The sequence below is a fragment of the Varanus komodoensis genome, unplaced genomic scaffold, assembly GCF_004798865.1.
Source record: "Varanus komodoensis strain SLA01 unplaced genomic scaffold, ASM479886v1 scaffold6_2, whole genome shotgun sequence".
Lineage (NCBI taxonomy): Eukaryota > Metazoa > Chordata > Lepidosauria > Squamata > Varanidae > Varanus > Varanus komodoensis.
Genome location: NW_025336346.1, coordinates 15,604,367 through 15,626,757, shown reverse-complemented (window position 1 = coordinate 15,626,757; position 22,391 = coordinate 15,604,367). Strand labels below are relative to the sequence as shown.

Below are 22,391 nucleotides of genomic sequence, written 5' to 3'. Positions count from 1 at the left end.
CTATTTGTCTTTAAACTGAGAACCCTAACAATTAGTGTTCAGACTGGCTGGTAACAGAAAAGAAGGGCTAATTGATATGTGCCCTTCTTGGAAAAGGTTCTTGAGTTGGCAGTAACTAACCAGCTCCATGCATTTATCTACATCAAACTACCGAGTGGGGTCATCTGGAGTTTTGGAGTGTTGTCATTGGTGTACCCTTTACGTTCTCCACAGATGAGGTTGCAGATGTGCTAAACTGATTCTGGCTGCAGTAATGGACTGGATAAAGGTAATAAACTGAAGCTCAGTCCAGTCCAGCTCAGTCCAGACAAGACTGAGATGCTGTTGGTGGGTGGGCCCTCTGACTGGGTGGTAGGTGTTCAGCCTGTTCTGAATGACATTGCTCCCTCAGGGGGACTTCCCCTAAGGGAGCAGGTTTGTGGTGCTCCTTGACTTTGTCACTTGGGGCTCAGGTGGCTTCAGTGGCAGGGACTGCCTTCTACCAGCTTTGCCTGGTTGCCCAGCAACACCCCTATATGGACAGGGATAGTCTAGTTTCAATAATGTATGCTCCAAAGTAGATTACTGCAATGAACTCTACTCTGGAGTGCTTTTGAAGATTGTTTGGAAGCCACAGCGTGTGCAAACTGCAGCAGCCAGATTAATAACAAGGACCAGAATTTCCAAATATATATAACCAATTCTGACTTGCTTGAACTGGCTTCCTATATGCTTCCACACACAATTCAAGGTGCTTGAGACTTGATCGAACGTTTGACTACTGCAATGTACTTTATACTGGGCTGCCCATGAAGTCTGTTCAGAAACTGCAGCTTGTGAAAAATGTGGTAGCCAGACTGAAAATTGGAGCAAGATGCTCTGACCACACTTGTTCTGGCTACCCATGCACTTCTGAACCTGATTCAAGAGGCTGGTTGTAACCTGTAAAGCCCTACATGACTTCGGACCTCCACACCTGATGGAATGCCTCTCCCAACCTCAATCTCCCAGACCCTATCAGCTAAATCTGGGGCCTGCCACCTTCAAGGGAGGCCCAAAATGAGGCAACAAGGATGAGGACCTTTTCAGGGGTGCTGCTTTGTGGACATTGTGGAATGTTCTCTCCTCTGAAGCCTGCCCAGCACCAATGGTGCTTTTTAGCATCAGGTTAAAAGTACCTCCTATTTCCAGGCATTTAATAGAATGTAATTGCCTATTAAATTAGGTCTAGTTTTTAATGAAAATGTTTTAGCTGTTAAACTGTTTTATAATTTCATATATTGGAATTTTTAGCTGTTTTAATTTTGCATACTGGAATTTTATACTGTGTTTCACTGTATTTTTTAAATCTTTTATGTTTGATTAATTGTGCTTCTGGGCAGTATAGAAATGCAATAGATAAGTATCTAAATAGTAACATTATTGTGGAGATGAGAAAAACAAAAGAATAATATATATACCAGTTCAGATTAATGGGGTGAGTGAACACACTTCAGTTTTACCATTGGAAAATTAGGCAGTAAGCCAGCAAGTAGATCAGTTGTCTGACCACTAGCAAGCAGACCTGAAACTACCTGTAAATGAATCATTGCCTGATCGGCATTTGCAAAAATATGAATTATATACTTATACCTGAGTTTTGTTTAATCCTCAAACGATATAGCTGCTGGCTCATAATTACTCTGTGGGTTTGTTATGCAAATCTGTGTGTCTGAACTCACAGTGTGTCACACACAAAATTCTGATCTCTGACCCAATGTATAATATCAGTGTGGAACCACAAACCACTCTGGGCAACTAATACACCTCTTATGGGCAAAATAAAAGGGAAGTGTTTCATGTTAACAAGATCTGCCGCTGGAGTTTCAGAGTGGTGTCGAAAGTTCCTTGAAAATATGCTAAATGAGTCACTGAGCTAACTTGCTCAGCACCAGTTTCACGGGGCTGCTTTGGGTGTTGTGTTGATGGTTATAACAGAGATAGGATTCTGGTCTTGGGGGGAGGGGGGTCACTGACAAGGCTGAGGTCCCAGCAAGCAGAGTTGGGTGAAGCAAAGCAAAAGCAGGCAAGGGGTCAGCACAGGCTGTGTAGGGGAGACATTTCCATACAAAGCTCAAGCTGAACTAAATGTTGAATGTTGCTTCAGCTTCAGCTAATTTGACAGAGTGCTAAACAGAGCTGCACTTGCGTCAGGGGGCTTGCTCTGCCCCTAATGGGAGATGCATCTTTAGTTAGTGGATGTACAGGGAAATGCAGCAGTGTTCCACCTTTCTGTACATGGAGCCCCTGCCACTCATTCGACTGTGCATGGAGGACTAACCACTTGCATAATGGCCATTAAATGCTTCCCATGGGAGGCACTGAAATTAAAAGATATGTTGTTCTGGATTGGGATAGATCAGCAGAAGTCCCCTGTGCACTGACCTGCCCCATGCCACAAAAGAGCATTTCTGCTTGTCTCCCGTACTGCAAATTTTCCAACGGTTCTGAACTTGCAAAATGAAAATTGGTGGGAGGGGCAGCAGGATCGGTGAGGCTGCTGCCCAGGGGGTCACCTACAAAGTGAGGGCAATGAAGAAGAAAGAAAAGGCCACAAAGAACAGCATCACCTTTATTCCTAATGAGAGTCAAAAATAGCTGGCAAATGGGTGATGCTTGAAACAAAGCACGTTATATCCATTGAAAGTAAGCAAGGATACAGAATTCGTTTCCTGGAGAGTGAAGCTCCCCAGCTCATGTGCTCTCCTATTAAAGCTGTTCATGCTAAATGCATCAAATTTGATTTGACCTTCTATGTTTCTCATAAACCGACTGAGGATTGTCACACTGTCAGGGCTTTATTTTATTTGGTAAATGGCCCTATACACTTTAAAAACAAAGTCTTTTCAGGTCATGGCAAGCTTTTATTTTTTTTTCCAAGAAATGAAAACACTTATGAGGCAACCAGTATGTAAAAAATAGTATTGTCTGCAACATGTAGAAAGCTTTCATAGTCTCAGGGCCAGTAGTTACATGTTTGACAACTCAAAGCAGCAGTTGTAGGCAGCAGACAATAAGGCAAGAAGAGGATGCCTTATATCAGCTTTTTAAAAAATGCATTTCATGAGATGAGCACATTATTATCACTAGATTTACTTAACTCAGCTTGAGATGTTAATTCTTTGCATTCAGGGACATGAAAGGCATCTGTGACATGTCCTGTCAGGCAGGGTTTTCTGCTGAAGGAAGGAAGCCAGAAGAGTTTAAGTCATGAAGATTGTGTTGTAAAAGCATTTTTAATTGATGTTCTGCCCTACCAAGTATTCTAAAACTATTTCATAGTATTACAATCCCGCTCATACTGTGTAGGTAGAGCTGTGCACAAATGGTATCATGAAATCCTACAGAAGAAAAATTGGGGTGGGAGCTGCATTTCACCCAAGTTCTCCAGGGGGAAGATACATTCTCCAACACTTTCTTGAGTGTAGGGCTCACCCTTAGCAGTGGTGGTAGCATCACTTCCCCCCCCCCCGCATTCCAACTTAATAAATAAAACAATTAAAACATCAGTACCAATAAATAATAATACAACATCCCAATCACAGCAGGGGCACCGGATAGTAGTAATAATAATACTTTTCATGTCTCAAAATGCCACAATGGGATGCAGCTATTATCCTTAATTTCATCCTCCAGTCATCAAAGTGATGGCCAAATTATTTCTTGGTATGTAGTTCTCATGCTTCTGGAACTGTCCTGACCCCAGTCCTGCTTAGAATTACCTTGGCGACTATTTGCATGGAATAATAATACACAAGAAGGACACAAGTCAGTTGGCTGCACCCTTGATACTTGCAAGCAGGCAAACTCAGAGCCTTGATCTTGGTGTCCTTGCTCCTTCCGCTCTGCTGTTCAGCCAGATAGCATGTTCTGTCTAGATGTGGTGTTTCAGAGAAGAAGTGAAGGGAGCTGAAGTGACATAAGGATGCATCGTGTTCTGGCAGCCCCAGCCTCCTCCCAACTTCATCACTGCCTACCTTACCCTCTCGGTGAGGATGATTTTCTGATCTCAGAGGTGCAGGTCCATGGTTCTTTCCATGCTGATTTCAAGACATCGAAGATGTGGCTTGGCAGCCATCTGTTATGGTGACCTTAATTTGGAGTCCTGCATTGCACAAACACCTGGACCTGATAGCCTAATGAATAGTGATTAGAGCCAATCAGCACCCTTGGCAGGTATCCCATGGCCAGCAGGGCTGAGATTCTGAAGGGGAACAGGACCAGAACAGGGTTTGGGAGACCAGGCAGAAGGTCAGGCCTTTGAAGCTCCCACACGCTCCCAGACCTACCAGGATAATGGTATGTTCTGGAAGGAGAGGAGGAGGACAAGTCCTTGCCTTGCCCATTCCTGGACCCCCTGATGAGGCATCAGGAGAGATAAGCTGCCCAATTAGAGGGCCTGCACCCCTCTCGCCAACTGGCCTTTCAGCAGGAGGAACCACTCTGAGGGTGGAGCCCCAGAGCTACTGAAAGGAAAGGGTTCTGGGGAGGAGCCCCTAGGATGGGCTCAACTATCATTCTTGACATGTACAGAGGCAAAGCTTCCAGCTTGCTAGGGGCTTTTAGAGCTACTGTGGCTTGTAGCTGCAAAGTGCCAATAAAGATCTGCTTGCAAAGAGACTGCCTGGTGTTTTGGAGCCTAAGGATATTCAGACTCATGACATAAATTGGTCCTTTCAACCCTACTATTCTATGGTTCTGTGAGAAAGGAAGGGGAACTGGAGTGCAAACCTCTACTATGTGGTCAGTGCTCTGTTCCTGAGCTTGGATCTGGGAATCTTATGTATTCTGTAAACCTAGAGGAGCTTTGTGTTTTGTAGGATCACTCCATAAATGCAATGAAACACATCTGCTTTGGCAGGGTCAGACAAAACTGGAGAACATCCCAAATAACCTAAGGGATTATATAGCCAAAATCTCAGGTTGTTGAAAATGTGTACACAATTTCATTCCCTGAATTAGCCTGACATGTTCCAGCCTGTATAATATGTGATGGACTTCTTCTGGAGTTAAATCAAAAGTAGAAAGGGGCAAGAACACATATTGCAAAATAAAACTTATGAGTTAAAATCATATTCATATTCACACTGAGATAATGCTTTTTGTGTGTGATATTTCTGAAAATGTCTGCTGCAATCTAAAAAACATTTATCCTCAAGTTTAATCCTGCAACTGGTGACATTTTTGATATGCAGTATTTTATATACATAGCTAGTGAACTATTTCAGCTGTGTGCATTTTAGAATCATAGAACAGTAGAGTTGGAAGGGGCCATGAAGGCCATCAGGTCCACCTGGGGCAGGACACCAAGTTTCACCATCCCACTCAGATGGCTGTCCAGTTTCTTCTTGAATGTCTCTAGTGTGGGAGAGCCCACCATCTCTCTAGGCAGCTGGTTCCACTGTTGTATTGCTCTGACAGTGAGGAAACTTTTCCTGATGCCCAGCCAGAATCTGGGTTGTCGCAACTTGAATTGATTATTCCATGTCCTATGGAATAATCAGCAAGAAGAGATCTTGACCTTCCTCTTTGTGACAGCCTTTGAGGTACTTATAGAGTGGTATCATGTTCCCCTCAGTCTTTTCTTCTCAAGGCTGAACATGCCCACTTCTCTCAGTTTCTCCTCATAGGGCAGTGTTTCCAAACCCTGGATCATTTTTGTTTCCTCCTCAGGACCCTTTCTAATTTTCCTGCCTAATTTTCCTGCATCTTTCTTAAATCTTGGTGTCCAGAACTGGACACTATTCCAAAATGAGGTCCGACTAGTTAAGAGTATAGGGGATATTGTTATATTATTATGTGACATTGTACATTGTTTTTGATTAGGCTCAAGGTTTCCTATCTTGTGTCCTGTATTATATTTTCAGGGAGCATCTCAAAATTCTAAAGTGGCAGAAATCCGGTTCTTCACTGAGGCTCCTAAGTACAGAGTTTTCTGTATTAAAATCCATTCAGTTTTCCCCCTCTCTCTTTCTTTCAGCTGGATATTCTCATCATTTGTAGTAAGTTTTTGCAAAGCCCAGAATCTAACATGTTGTCTTGTTTTGCACTGCAAAATGGCTCCTTATTTGCATCTATTTTGGCCCTATATTCTAAGGTAGCTGAAGTTTCCAAATAGTGTTCAAGGACAGTACCATGTACACTGCATTGCAGCAATCAAGTCTGGATTGTTCCATATGTCCCAAGGCCTTCTACTAGCCTGGTTTCTAAATCCCTGACAGCTCATGGACAGGCAGGAGCAGAACAACTTTTTGCCCAGGAAACTGGCGGGAAGAAGCAGAGAAGGAAGGATTGCTATTCGAGTTTCATCAGTGAGCCAACTCCATAGTGCAGTGGCTAGAGATGGATCCAAGTGCCACAATGAGATCAGTGATTACGTGCTACATGCAGGAACAATCTTTTAATAAAGAAATGGTAATCGAGTCACTTAGGCAATGGACAACTAGTTTATCTAAGCTGTGTAAGCTGTTTAAGCTTTGTAAGCCATCCTGAAACTTTTACTGTGAAGGACGGGATAGAAATGTTTTAAATACATAAAATAAAATAAAATAAAATAAAATAATAATAAAATCTACACTGATGGAGTGAAGTTTTCCATTAAATTGAACAGTGAAGGGACATAAAGAGGCTGCAGTGATACAGATAAAAGTAGAGGAAGCCTTAGGCCAAGTTGGTCCTCCATTGTGGACAGGTTCCTTCCCGGTTTTTGCCCCTGTAGCCCTGCCAAAGCCCTGCCATCCAGTATCTTTGGCAGCTGTGCATTCCATGTGCTACTAGTGCATTTGGTCTCATTTTAGGTTATGGATCTGAAGCAAATCCAGAATAGAATGTGTGGATTTGTAAAATTCTCCTCTCCTATTACATTGACATAAGGTTACAATGGCACAAAAGGTTATGAAGCCTTCATAATTTCTGTTTATGCTAGCACAGGAGATGGAGTAGCCATGTTCTCATTATTCAGTAGGAGCAACTCAAAGACAGAACTGCGCTTTTTAAACAAAGAATCAGTAGGTGGAAGGTGTGTGGGGGTGTAGTCTATATCTCTATTTCTCAGTCAGAGGCAGATGACCAAACCTGAGTCAGGAACAGATATATGAATTGTAAAAGTGCATGGCGTTTACAAGGTCATGTAAAATGAACGTGACCATCATCTACCTCTGGCCAGTGTCCTAGGTGGATATTCCCACCAGGGTAACCCACAGTGAAGTGGCTTCACATGCCTTGCAGCTTTTCCCATTGTGGAGAGGGCATGTGGCTGGCAAAGACCAAGAGCGAAATGGCTGCAGCTGAGTCAGTGGCTGGAATCCTCCAGTTGCCAACTTAGTCATGGCTATTGGCCTAAGTGGCACTTTCCCCCATTTCCTGGAAGTAACAGATACCAGTGGGGATTCCTGCAGCGGAGAGGGTCTGAAGGCCCGAGTGGGCTCCACACAGGCTGAATGTGGAACATCCAGAGACTGGATTACACTCATGGGCTTGAGATTCCCTTCAGCTGATATCCTTCTTTCCAGGTACCAAACATTTCAACGTATTATGACTTGCATTCTAAAAGGCAATGGACTTTAATTCTTGTATGTACATGAGGTAAACAAGATTTCTGTGAAATAGAAGGCTTTTAAAATCTGCACAAAATCCTCTCCTCTCCTTCCTTTCTTCCTTCCATACTCACTGACTCCTTTCCCTTTTTTGTGCCAAGTAGCTCTCACATCTGGAACATCCTTTGTTTTCAAAAACATGCCATTTTTGCTTTTCCCAATGCTACTGTTAGTCAGTAGATCTATGGCAGCTTCTGCTTTCTGTTACACACATATAAACAAAATCGTTCTCAAGATATACATCTTTCCAAAGTGTGGATATGGAAGACTCCTTTAATGCTATGCGAAATAAAAATATTTCATTCCAGAAAATGATCAATGGTGTTAGTAGGTTGGATGGGAAAGATGTTCATAGATATGATGCATGCTATATCATCTGAAAAGCTGAAGATCAAGTAAAAAGATCAAGACTGGTGCTGTTAGCTAATATATTAGAAAAACAGAGTTCCATCTCAGGCTCGTGACTCTTGTGATAGCCATCATACTTTGCAGGAAACATTAGCAGAATGGTACAGTAGATGGATCCACAGGAGGTGGATGTTTGCTTCTCATGCCAGCGCTCAAGGGCTCTGCTATAAGGTCACATGGGATGTGATCCATCCAGGACATTTGGCATATCAGAGAGGCCAAGGGCAGACAAGACAAGCAACTGTATGTGTAAAGGAGATACAGGGTTTCTCAAAATAATGTTTTCAGGATGTGTAAAATAAAAGGTGAGGAAGGCACATTTAAGAACAACATTCGGTCTATTTGTAGCAAGGATTCTATTTTATTGACTTTATAAACAGCACCAGCATGCCCACAACAATTAATTATAGCAATCACACCCGTGTAGTATTCCACTTACATTACACCAACTGTATGTGTCCCTATAATTAGCTAACTGGGAAATGAAGGAAACACAGGTAGAATGGCTGAAAGGCAGATGTCAGCTAAGTTTAAAGAGAAACTTCCTACTATCTAATGCCCATTCATTTTAGCTAGGTTTGTTTTAGACAAGAATGGAAAGCCCATGATATTCTTCCATATCAGTAAGCCAGTATTTTAAGATCTTTGAAGCAGGCCCTTCTCTCAGCTCCACCACCATCAGAGTGTGGATGTGAGAGAGTGCCTTTCAGAAGGTTGCTCTCAGGCTCTGAACCTCTGTGCTGACGGAGGCTTGGTTTGGCTTGGCTGGCTTCTCTGTTGTCCTTCCAATGGCCAGCAAGGGCATTCTTATTCAAGCAGGCCTTTGTTGTTTAAGCCAGGTTGTTCCTGAAGGGAAGGGGTTACTGGTTTGAATGCTGGAATTGCTTTTTATTGTTCTGCTTTATTGTGTTTTTATGTTATAATTGTATTTCTGAGTGTTATGTTTGACAGAAGGACGGGATTTAAAATTAATCAGTCAATAAATGTATCCATAAATTGAAAAAAAAAAACAACTTGGTAGTTACACAGGGTTGGATCCATTGGTGTGGAAACAGAACTCCAGTCATAAAATGGGGTTACACTTCTGAGCATCAGTCCCGCCGCCCCATCACACACATGTTTATACCAACACACACACATTGAGGGGTGCAGACCCCTTTAGAACAGCTTGGGATGTGGATCACAATGAAGAAAGGGGACTGGGGAATCATGAGCAATTACTGGGCATCTTGAGTGAGTGGAAGTGCCATGTAAGCCACCTTTGGATCCCAGCCACTCTGTTTTCCACCAGCATAGTGTACCTAAAGCACGAAGTAAAAGACTGGATTGACTCTTTACTAACCCCTAGCTGTCTCAAAACATTTGCTGCTACCTTATCTGAAGGATCACCTGTGTCTTAATTCACTTTCCACGATAGTTGTGAATCAGTTTTCTGGGAAAGCTATTAGTTATTCAGTCTTACAATTTGCATTTGATGAAAAATTACAATTGAATACACAAGTAGTTCCTTGCTTTATTGGCCTGTGATATGATGTACTTGCTGCTCAAATTTTAAAACATTTTAATATGTTATACTTCAATGTATCTTCAGTTGCACCTGTGTAACTAACTGTTTCTTCTTTCTTTTCAATGCAAACACCTCTGTGCAACTCTAATGTCTGCCTCGCAGGATGATGAGGAGGGTATATGGGCATAACCGGTTCGTAGAAGCCAAAGTTCCAGTTTTGTTTTGAGGGGTGAGATACCATTTTTATTCAATATTCAGAAGCACTTCAATGTTGCTGAATTGTAAACTGCTTTGATAAGCATATTGCATGAACGTAAAACAAATAGGTTAGATCCAGACCTGTGCTTGGTGGAGCTCTAATAGTGCTGGAGGAAGGGGATCAGGTAGAAATTTCCTTTCTTCTTGCCCTCTGGAAGCTCTGAATTTTCCCTCCCACACTTTTCCATAGGGTTTAGCATTCTTCTTGAGTCATATAAACGAGTGGAGCACTCGCACGATTCTGGAGTTTTCAAGGGCACCTCTATGCACAATTTCTGGAGTGTTCAGGGGTAATCTCTGGAACACCTCAATCCTGGTTCCTTATGTGAATGGGAGGAGCCCTTCCATTTATACAGGGTTAAGTCTGGATCCAATATAAACTTTTGTTTTGATTAGAGTGAAAGAATAATACAATCTGGAATATTTCTGGGGGTGGATTTTTAACTAAGGTCATTCTCATTGGTATCATTATGTTCCTATGTTATTCAAGTTCCTTTAATAAATTTTATTTATGGCATGTATCAGCCATTGACCTTCAATCAGATTACACCAGTGATGAATTTCATGGTGTCTGTTGCTTTTCTTGGTGCAGCTGATCTGTGGCTGTTCCATTTACCAATAATACTTGTGAATATTGTGCAAAATGATTATAATGATGCTGCTGCTGGTGGTGCTGATGATGATGATGATGATAGTGATTGTTTTATGGAAGGAAAACCTGTCACGGCTCTTTTTCAGTGTCAAGTCAAACATTTTATTGTATGTGAGCAATACTCATTGCAAAAAAAAAAAAAAAAAATCTTCAAAAAGTTTTATAAGGTCCTAAAAAAAATGTGGTATGTTCAAGTGTATAAACAGGAAAATATATCTTTGGTTATATGTTCACTATATGATTATAATATTTACATATGCTTTATATGTCTTGGTAAGATTGTAGCCATTGGGTATTGGGTCTTATTAATGGAAGAGGTGCTGTATATTAACTATTTTAAATGAGCCCTGTATGGGCATTTCGAGTATAGGATATCATTATAAAATTCATCTGTGCCAGTGTTTCTGCACTATGGACCCTGGCATGTGCAAAACCACGGGAAGAATTTCCGTTTACATCTGATTCTGAACATAGATTTCTTACTGGGATATCTTACTGCTGATCTAGCCAGGATATTTCTTTGTTTGTTTATTATCAATTATATAGATAAGTAACTGGTTTTTTTATTTGTAAGTATTATGCAACAGTACAGTGCTTTGTGGGTTTCATACTTTTGTTGCTGCCTCACTGGCCACTTTTTCACTTATTTTAATCACAACTTTATTCAGATGCTTTATGAATGCATCAGGGAAGAGACGAATTACCCATACCCATCAGTCATGCATTCATTAAAGATCTCTGAAAGAATCCTCATTTGGACAACTCTGTTGTAACTGGTCAACCTTCCTTTTCAAGTGCAGGTTGTGGGTGGAGGGTTCTATTACCTTTGGCAGGACAAATTAAAAATTGTAATCTCCACCCCCCCATGACCCGGGATGATCTCTGCCAACCCCTTCAGCCTTAGGGTTGGTAGGAAGGTTGCTTGCTGATCTAATTTTGGCACTGTTGAAGCAGTTTTGAAAACGGCTACATTTTTGTCATTTCTCTGTTGGCTCATAAAGGTATTAGGGAGTATGGAATATACTGGCAAATAAAGCAACTCACATATAAGGTGAGCTTGATATTTTGGGCTGTTTCTCTTGTTTTGTCATATATCAGATGTATAGAGGACCCTCAATATTTGCTTTGTTATTTCTGGTTTTGAGGGTTGTCTTACATGCCTATTTATGTGGTAACAAACAACCAGGAAATAATGTTTCAGAAAAATGCCCGTATATATCAGTGTATAAGGCAATTCAGGTTTAAGATGAGGTTAATATTTTGGGCTGTTTATATATGTCAGGCATATAAAATGACACCTGATTTTTGCTTTGCTATTTTAGATTTTAAGGATCGTCTTAATAAACTAGCATATACAGTATTTCTTATTGCTTTTTTTCAATCCAAACTTTACTGAAGAGATAAGAAATTTGAGCCAAGTAGTATTTTTGAGGCAACCTTGCATTTTGCCTATGCTATAATTTAAGCCTATGTAAAAGCAAAGCAAATATTGAAGAAAACTGACTAAAGTTTTTGACATGGTAATAGAGGTGCCACATGATAGATTCAAGAGCAATCTCAAGATTAAATTTTGGATAGTTTCCAATTTAACATTTGCCCAACCCCACACTTCTGCACTATACACCACCTGTGGAACCACTTTTGAAGAAGTTCTTCCATGCAGGAAATACTAAATTACCTCCCCAAAAGTGCAGGAAATACTAAATTTACAATACTAAATGTAATTGGCCTTAGTCACTTGGCAGGTTATTAAGACTTGTGGATATACTGAGTGGACTGAATTCCTAAATATTTAACATAGTTAGTTTGTTCTCTATTCTTATTATCTATTGTCCACTATTTATTGTAACATAGTTCAAAGTAAGAAGTTGCTTTTTACAAAGTGATCCAAGGTTCTTCTGTATTTGCGCATGATTGACAATTTTCTCTTATATCAGTCACAAGTCAAAACCAAAAACACAAAAACAAGAACAAACATTTCTGGTTACCAGCCTGTTCTAAGGGTTGGTGTCACATTCCCCAAGTTCCAGGTACTTTGAATCTGACAGCCCAACTAGCAGCCTTCTTCCTTGTAATCCACCACTGATGCTTTCTTCTGCACAAGCTAGGATATGGGCAAATGTGAAGGACAAGTGAATAAAAACAGGGATTTTAGCAAAATTACCACCTTTCATGCTCTTCATATAATGGAAGGGTCGGATTAAAGTGCTTTTTTTATCTGGGCTTCAGCTATAGTAGTGCTACTCTGTGGAACACTGATTCTTCAGATCTTAAATTCAAGATACAGCCCCAGTTACAAAGCAGTCACAGAGGAGGCCAACTGTCTTTGGATTGCAACATGTGGCATTAGTAATATCTGTTGGGCTTTATAGCAGAGGATACAGTAATAAAGTTGCAAAAAGGCATGTTCTCTGTGAAGTGGGTGTCAGGGAAGAACAGACCAGAGTATTATTATGAATATAGGGACCTGTACAGCAGCAGAACAAGCAAAGACAGAAATCCTTATATTTATATATTTCTGATATAAATGGAAATGGTGTGCTTTATGAGAGAAAGGTGATACTGCAGTGAATGCCACACAAGGAGAAAATGTGGCCCTCCACTAGAGAGTTAAGGGTTAGGGTTATTGTATTGGTATTTAAAAGCTAAGGTTGTCTTTCAATAAGAGTACCTTTTGCTGTTTTCAAGGGATATTGTTTTCATTTCATATTTTCTCTGTGTGCGCACACATGTTTAATTTCCATGCACAAAAACTATATATAAATGGAAATGTAAAGGAGAAGGTATAACTGCCAAGAACTAAATTACAATCCCTAAGCGTATTTACCTGAAAATAAATTTCCATTGGAATCAGTAGATTTATTTTAAAACTATCTATTCAATACTAAAATGTTAGATCAATGCATTTTGGTTATATTGCTAGGCAATTGTTTAAAATAGGAAAAATATGAGTAACTATGGTATATGTTTTATAATTTGCTAAAATATTATTGCATTGGAATGATAACCTGCTTTTTTCCCCTTGTGATGAGGAACCCAAGGTGACTTATTCAGCTGCATTTTTATCCCCACAGCAGGGTAGGTTAGGCTTAGAGTCTGTGACTGCCCCAAAGTTATCCCGTGAGCTTCATAGATGGTGTAAGGGGATGTCACACGGAGGTGGTAGAGACCTGTTCTCCCCTGCAGAGGAAGGCAGGACATGCTCCAATGGAGGAAAGCTCAGGGAGCCAAGGTTCCATTTGGATACCAGGAAGCACTTCCTGACAGTTAGGGCCCCGAGGGTGTGGAATGGGCTTCCACTGGAGGTGGTTGAGGCCCCATCGGTGAGGGTGTTCAAAGATAGGCTGGACGTCCACATGGTGGGCATGTCGTGAGCAGAGCCGGGGATCAGACTAGATGGCCTGGGAGGCCCCTTCTGACTTGCTCTGTTTCTGTGTTTCCCCAGTCCTTCCCCCATACCACACTGACCAAAATATAATCAAAATATCATCTGAATCTACAAAGAAATTAAACAAGAGTGAATCTGAACCTATGGGTGAGACGGGTGATTCTATTAATAGGAAATAACTATTACTGTGAGGATTTTTCCCATTGTTTATGGTACGTTGATTTACAGGAGCTGGAAAAAATGATGAAATGCTGTGGAGAATCATAACAGGCAATGATCTGTCCATCTGAAATGATTTCTTCCAGAGAATTGAAGCTGGTATTATAAAGTCATCAGTGAATATTGTGCACACATACATTCCTTTCCCCTTCCCACCATCTCTGGTCAAGTGTGTTTTGCATGTCACTGGGGTGCAATCATTCTAAGATCCTGCAACACCTCTTTGATCAGAGATGCAAGCTGAAGGCAATGAAGACTCTAGCACACCAGGTTCCACTCTCTGGAAAAGCTTTTGTGTCCGCAGCCCTGGATTCCATATGCACCAGGCATACAGTGGGATTTCAGTTACCTTAGCAGAAGTTGTCCTTCACACCGGTCTTTAAATTTGTCCAAGTTCAAAGGGTGATTTGACACAAACTCATTGAAATGGGGGCTTGAGGAAAACTCAGGGAGGGTTTAAAAAGAAGTCGGGAGCCTCTTACAGTGTAAGTTTGGGGGGAAAGTGCTGCATGTCGAGAATGCGCGTGTGTTCCGTTCTGGATCACATCCTGTACCAAGTATTAAATTGAACAGATGGTTTCAGCTTCTAAAATGTAAAGTCTCTCAGGAGACTAATAAATACATTGGACATGATCTTCAGCAGTGCAATGAAAAGAACAAGGCTCCAAGAATCCAAACGTGGTTTGTGTATAATGAAATTCAGTTCATATTATCTGAATGACAGATTATTTTAATATCACCATAGGGACACTTTTACATGAATATAGATAATGAAAATGAGAAAGAGAAACAATACATTTTCACCTCCGAAAAGTCAATTATTACACTGAAGAAGAAAAAATTGAACTCTAGATTTCCATACCTTAACCTGACAGATACTAATACCCAAATATTTCTTTCTTTCTTACAACAAATTGTGGTTCTAACAGTGCAGTAAATCATGTATTAATATGGTATTTACACTGACACATTTATCTGAAGTTCAGAAATTTGATTTGTGCCACTGTCATCTTCCTTCAAAGAAAAACAGAACATAAAGCAAAAATGGTTTAACGGTGAAGCAGTAATAGAAACATGTGAAATTGCTATAGTTTTTTATACGAAAAAGGAATTTTTGGAAAAAAGAAAGAGTTAGTAAACAGTGCCAGTTGAAGTCTTGTTTGTCTTTCAGAAGCAGCAATTCCACAATTTGTGTAAGCAAAGCCCTACTACATTATAGCACACCATTAAGCCCTTGATTGTCAAAGCTGACCAAATGTACAGTTGTTTTCAATAAATTACCCTACTGCACATCTTACAGAGAATAGTCTGTTGTAGTCATTATCTCTGAGGGTTCTGCCTGGACTAGATCTCTGAAATCACTGGAAAAAAACAGATGCTTTGCCTTGATAGCTACAAGAAGCATCTGGATGAATGCTCCAGGTAATAGCAAGCCAAATAAATAAATAGCATGATCCCGATGTGGTATCTTATATAGGACTGGCCTCAGCATTAAGACTGAATGGGACAAAGAGCTATCTGACAAAGGGCTATCTATCTAACCCTCCACCCACACCCCAGATCATCTGTTAAAGTGCGACTGAGACTCAAGAGAGATGGCTTCTAGTCTCCATTCAGTCATGGAGGTAACTCAGTGACTTTGGGCCAGTCCCAGACTCTCAGACCAACCTACCTCATAGGTTGTTGTTGTGAGGATAAGCTTAGTATAACAGACTATAAGTTGAAACAATAACAATAACATCTACAAGTTTTTTTTCATAAAAAAATAAATGAAATAAAGGCACAGCACTTCACAGCTCTTTATATGAGTTAATGGCAACAATTCTTTTATATGGGATAAATTGTAATTTATATGGGGAATGAAAGATTAAGCCTCCCATGTCATTAAAGGAAAAAAAAACTTGCTCCTCTCTGCAAAGGCCTGACTATTCATTTGCTCCTTGACTTTTCTTGGTAAATGGTTTGCATTAATTGATACTGTAGCAATGGATCAAGATTGCCTGAATTCTTGCGAAAAGGCAGGTTCTAAACACATTCTGTAAAAGTCTGCCCAATAAAAATGTATGTGCCTTCCATAAAAATGATCAAAAGGCTCAGAGCACCTATTATTAGCTCCAGCTGACACATCAGCTGCAACCCTACTCAGACAAAGAAAGCCCCGGTTCAGTCATCCATTGTCTGGTAACCTATTTAAATTACTGCAGTGTGTTCAACATGGGACTGTTTTTGAAAATGGTCCAGAAACTTCAGGTAGGCTAGAGTAAGGATACAAGGTGGTTAACTGAGACTGGGGGGCAAAATGTGGAGGGCGACTACTGTGGAAATGGCATTTTTCCCAGCTGTTAAATACTTTACCAGAGAGACTCATCCAGCACCAGCTTTCTTGTCTTTTCAGTGCCAGTTGAAGAACTAATCATTTGCCTGTGCCTTTTAAACTTGGATTTATTTATTTTTTTGGGTCAGGTTGTATGGCTTACAGTTGCATTTTATTGTTTTTTAACACTGTCATAAGTCACTCAGAGAACTTTGTTAATGGGTAGTGTACAGCTACTGTAAATAAATAAACAGTAAGATGAAGTGATGTAGTGTCAGGATTGTAAACTCTGATCCACAAGTATAGCAGAATCTCAACTAGTGCAAAAGTTCAGGAGTCTTGTGGGCCCTTCAGGACTGACAGATTATAGCTTAAACTTTTTGCATACACTCATAGAACTCTTTATTTATTTATATCTATTTCCCAGACATTTTCAGTCTAGGTTGATCATGCATATGAAGTGCTCTAATGAGCAAAGGAAAGTGTTGGTAGTAGAATCCATTTTCCCCCTAGAAACCATAACAGCCTCCCGATGTTCTATTTTTTCTCTCTCTTGTAAGAACTAGCCATTCCTCCAACTCGCAGATTAAGGAAAGCAATTCAGAAACATACAGTTTAACATCACTGACATAAATTTTTCTGCCCATGCCATTTTATTTCCTTGTTCTGATAGGCAGCTGAGTGCAAGAACAACCCTGGGACACCTCCAGGAATGATCTGAATCTCAGGATGGGGCTGTATTAACTGCTCCCTTTGTTCTTTCATTCACCTTGAACTCTGACAGAATTGCATCTTTGAGAAAAATATTCCATACAAATCCTCTCCTTTTATGAAAGCCTTTGTGATTACAAAGGGTGTTTCCCATTTACCGTATATTGTTTGCCGCTGGCACAAATCCTGCCAAAATGCCAGTTCAGAGATAACTACTATTGCTTTTGAAGCACAGTGAAAAATTGCAGTGGTGAATAGGCTCTGTTTCTGAAGCCAATGTTTGGATAAGAAGAATACATTCTTATAAGGCTTCTATTGGTGTGGCCTATTAAACTGTGAGATATAGACTTTTTTTAATCTGGAAGGGTGAGTTGAAACCGAACCGATTTGGATTTGGTGTTCGGCTTTAGTACATTTCATACCTCTTTCTTTTAGTAGGAATAGAAAGGACCCCCTATCCATCTCTGGATAAGAAATGAAATCAGGATGGGGTTTTAAAAGAGCCTGTGCAGTATGTGATGAGATGGTTGGATTGGTAACCTGGGAGGTCTGGGTTCTAGTCTGCACTTCACCAATAAAGCTCACTGGGTGACTCTGAGTCAGTCACTTACTCTCAGCCAAAAGCACCTTACAGGGCTGTTATAAATGCAGAGGAGGAGAACTATGTAAATTGGGTGGGTTCCTCATAAGAGGGAAAAAAGGTGGGATATAAATGCAGTGTTGTTGATGATGATGATGATGATGATGATGATACATTGTCAAGGAGAATTTTGAGGTCAGTAAAAAAGGGATCCTTTTAACTGGACTCAGTTTGGCAGCCTGCTCCCACAATTCAATTGGTAACTGACCAATAGCAATTTCTTTGTTCATTTGTTTAAACCCAACCACCAGAAAACGGAACTTCTTTGGCCACCATCTTCGCCCAGAATGTCCTGGATGCAACCAGTGTGATGCAGTGGCCACTATTTGTTCTCTGGAGTGACTGGAAAGATGCTCTGTCCAGTGTATTCCCAGAGGATATGGTGAAAGCGAATCAGTGGTCACAAGAAGAACTTTGTTCCTGTTAGAAACAATGGGAAAGCATATTACTGATCCACAGTTAGTAAGCTTTTTCCCATATGCCCTTTGAAGACGACCCTCCCAAGTTGCCAAAATAGTCTGCCCACTAGCAACTTGGGAGGTCATGTTTTCCGACCCTCTTTTCAGCATTCAGGACGCCATGTTAGTCTATCCCAATGGATCATACAAATAAATTGAAAAGGAAGAACTATGAGAGACAGAAGTGAAATCTTTCAGATAAAACCATGAGTTAGGGTTGCTGATCATGAAACTGTTTGGAGAAGATTTGGCACAAGTAACTCTATTAGTTTGAGCTTGTTAGATACATAATCTCTATTTTTTTTTACTTTTAAATAATCAAATAGATTTTTTAAAGATATCTGTCAAGAATGTATAAAGCCACCTGGATTTTAGACATAAGAAATATGAGGTGACTGAAAGTGCTGGCATAAAAACAGTCTCTTTTTTCTTCTAATGTTTCACCAGTTTTGCAGTGTGTCACAGATAACAGGGTGAATCCACTTTTAAAAAGAAACAAGCCAAATTTGCAGCTTCAAATCTTTGAGTGAGGAATTTTAGAGAAATGTGTCTGCAAAATTTCAAGTTGCCACAGAAATTCTAATTTGGGAATATGCCATATTTATTTAGAACTTTTAAACATCTGAACAAAGGTGTACCTGTCAAAAGTGAGTTTTGAACCCAGAAAGCATGTCTGCAAAACTGATGACTTTAGACATGTTTGGGAAAAACTGCAGAAAGTTTCAACTCTATAGGATTATAATAAACAAATAAATGCAATACTTGTAGGAATAGAAAAACAATAATACTTCAACTTTATACACAAACACAAAATATGCTCCATGGAGGCCTTGTGATGTATACTCAAACCTGAACTGTACTATTGCTATAAAACTACTTTTGGTTATTCTGGCATAAACTTTAGGTAAGGCAGATAAGTTTGAATCCAGTCACTGAAAATTTGAGTGGATACATCTGGAATTGGGGTGCTGATTTCGGATAGTGAGTTCTTGTTACCACAGTCATGGCAAATTACAGTTTCTGGAACTGACTCGGGTAACTACTGTGAAGCTACCCCTGAGATATCCCACACTTTTTCTTGCAAGGAGCCCAAGGTGACTTATATAATACTCCTCCTCCTTTCCCTTGTATCTTTTCAACAACATTGTGAAGTAGATTAGACCAACGAGCTTGGCAAAGTGCTAACTATAGAGCGCTGATCACCTGAGTCCAAAGCCAGCATTCTAACCACCACATCACACTGGCACAGGGCTTTAGTGTGGCAGGACCAGGTGTGTGGGTGCCCGTAGCCACGGCTTCACACTCAGAAGCCAGGCACAACATGTGCAGTCAGTTCTGACACTTGTGCACATTTGCTTGAAAACTTTGCTATTCCAGTTTGTACAAAAGGGGTCTGTCCTTTAGTTTATGAATTATTTTTTCTGATTTGCAAGTTATTTAATTCATGTCCTAGAAGAAATATAACCATGTTAAAACTGGTACTTGTAGCATGCAAAGAACTGAACCATACAAGAGGGTTGAAAGTCAGAACTGTTCAATTTAATTTTCTCATAAAAGAGATGAATGCAAGTTTTGTGTTCAGTTAGGCTCAATTACGTTGTTTCATTATCTGGAGCCCAGAGGCCTTTTAGAACATGTAACTTTTCAAGCATTATATGTATTTGTTACAGTGATATTTCTCTTTTGCATGATAAAAGAAGCCCCCACCTAAAAATTTGTTGTTGTGCCTGTCATCCCTGTCTCAGCCTACCTCCTGAGTGACAATGTTACTTCTTCGTCATGGCCTCTGTGCCTCACACATATGGGTGCAGCGCCTGTGCAGTGCCTTTGGCTGGAAGATTGCAAGCTAACGGTTTTTGGCGGGAAAAGCTCTGCTCCCCCTCCCCCCATAGCCTATAAAGAGCGGAGCGTCCACCATTTTGTTCAGTCTTTGCGACCGCCGTTCACTGTGCCTCGTGCTGCTTTTGCTCTTGCTCTGACCGTTGCTCATCTAGTTTGTTCTTGATTGTTCTTCTCCCAGTTGTTATAACCCTATTAGTCCTTATAGTTCTTGTAGAAATTCTTGTTCCTCATAGTAGTTCTCTGTTTTTTCTCTACGTTTTTCTTTTCGATCTTCTATTCAAAAAAAACAACCAAAAATATATACTTGCCCTCTGCACTATCTCCTTTTTCCCCTTTCTTGAGATGGCGCAGCGAGCAGCTTTCTGCAAATGTGCGGAATGCAGGTCTAAGATGTCTCCAACCAACCCGCATGACCTATGCCTCCTCTGCTTGAGGGAGGGGCATAGGACTGATAAATGTTCTCACTGCCTGGCCTTCTCTAAGCAGGCCAGGAAGAATCGTGAGAATCGCCTGCAGAGGCTCTTGTGGGATCGAGCTCTCATGCAGTCCGACCCACTCGTTGTTGCTCCGAAACCTGGCTCTGCTACAGTGGCTCCACCCTCACACCCTTCGGACAAAGGAGCATCTACCATGGGGGTTCTGCTGCTTCTTCAAAGAAAAAGCATGAGAAGTGCAAGCATGCTGATACTGACAAATCAGCAGGCCATAAGAGAGCCAGGAAGGAGAAGGCTCCTAAGCTGCCAAAAAAAATCGAAGAATCTGGAGCGTCCTCAACACCCTGACTCGGGTTCGATGGCCCCCTTGATACCGTCGGCACTCACTGTACCGACTCCACCCAACCCGGTGCTTCAGGCGGCTATGAGGGTTACCCCTCAAGGCTCCTCTCACCATGTGGCTGATCTTCCTGCTGTGTCGCTTCCAACTCTACAACGGGGGTCAATTTCTGATGGGGAAATTCAAGTTTCTCCCCCTAGGGCTAGGTCCCCCACACCTATGCCCGCAGCCACACTGGAGGCAGATGTAGAAATGTCCCCGCCTAGGAGCTGAAGGAGTCGCTCCATGGAACAGTGCTCTGAGGGATGGCACCGCTCCTATTATCAAGCCTGGGGCGATCCACACTCCATTGGGTACTACCCCGCTTCTAGGGGTCGGTCTTCCCCACCTCCCTGCAACCGCCCACTGTTCTCAGGCCCAAGGCGTGCATCTCTAATACCTCTTCGGAATGGAAGTAGCCGGTCCTTCTCTCTGGCGGAGTCCTCATCATCGGCTCCCCCATATTATGGTGCTGACTACGACGATTTGGAGGTCGATTCAACCTCCCCTGACATCGCTGTGACCTCCCAGGGCCCTGCATCACCGGACGAATCGCATGTCTCCTTCGCGGAACTGATGTCCTGCCTTGTTCAGTCCCTTGACATCGACACCGTCCAGCGTCCGGGACCGACTATGGACAAGTTTTCTGACATCATCTGCAGGGAACAGTCTACATCAATCGTCTTGCCGTTGATCACCACCTTACGACAGGCAATGTCTCAACCCTGGGGCTTGCTTTCTCACTCTCAACCCACTTCTCGGAGGTACGAATCCATGTACCGGGTTCGGGAGGAGGACATACCTTTCCTCCTCTGCCACCCCACGCCAAACTCGGTCGTGGTGGAGTCCTTCCAGGGCAGAGAGGCAAGAGGTCACACCACACCAAGTGACAAGGAGGGACGAAAGATCGACTCCCTGGGTAGGCAAGTCTACACTGCCTCAGGCCTGGAGCTGCAAATTTCCATTTACGAGGCGACGTTGGCGAGGTATCAATACTTCATAATGCAACACCTCCACAACGTCGCCTCCGCCCTCCCGGACCACCAGGGTGACCTGGCTAAGGTCCTCATCAAGGAGGCAATGCAGGTCTCTGTCCAGCAGTTGTCCACAGCCAGGCATCATGTGGACACAGACTCAAGAGCCTTGGTCGGTGCCGTCTCTCTCCGGAGGCATGCCTGGTTAAGAAATTGTAACTTCCCAGAGGAGACTAAACGGCGAATCGAGGAAATGCCCTTTGACGGGTCCGTGCTCTTCCATTCTAGGACCAACCACAAGCTAAAGAAGCTCCATGAATCCCACAAGACAGCACGCAGAATGGAGCTACAGAACCAGACCAGGCGTAAGTGGTCATGGACTTGTCCATCTTATAGGCAATCCTACCAGCCTAGACAGCAGCCCCAGCACCTGCAGCAGCAACAGCAATGCCACCGTCCACAACTTCAGCAACGCTATCAGCAGGGTTGTTGTCGTTATGATGGAGATAGGAGGCAGCGTTGACGGAACTGGTGAACTATTCCTCTGATCCCTTCCATACCCACCCCCCGTCATCTGGGACGGGCTGCGAAGCC

General features: G+C 41.8%; 1 protein-coding gene across 1 annotated transcript in view; it reads left to right on the top strand.

The window, feature by feature from the left end:
• The window catches only part of ERC2 (ELKS/RAB6-interacting/CAST family member 2), a 502,285-nt gene extending 481,228 nt beyond the window's left edge, over positions 1-21,057 (top strand). Inside the window, exon 20 of the mRNA XM_044451516.1 lies at positions 20,497-21,057. Coding sequence (XP_044307451.1) covers positions 20,497-21,057 — 561 coding nt within the window. The remainder of the gene's footprint in view (positions 1-20,496) is intronic.
• Positions 21,058-22,391: the final 1,334 nt, after the last annotated feature.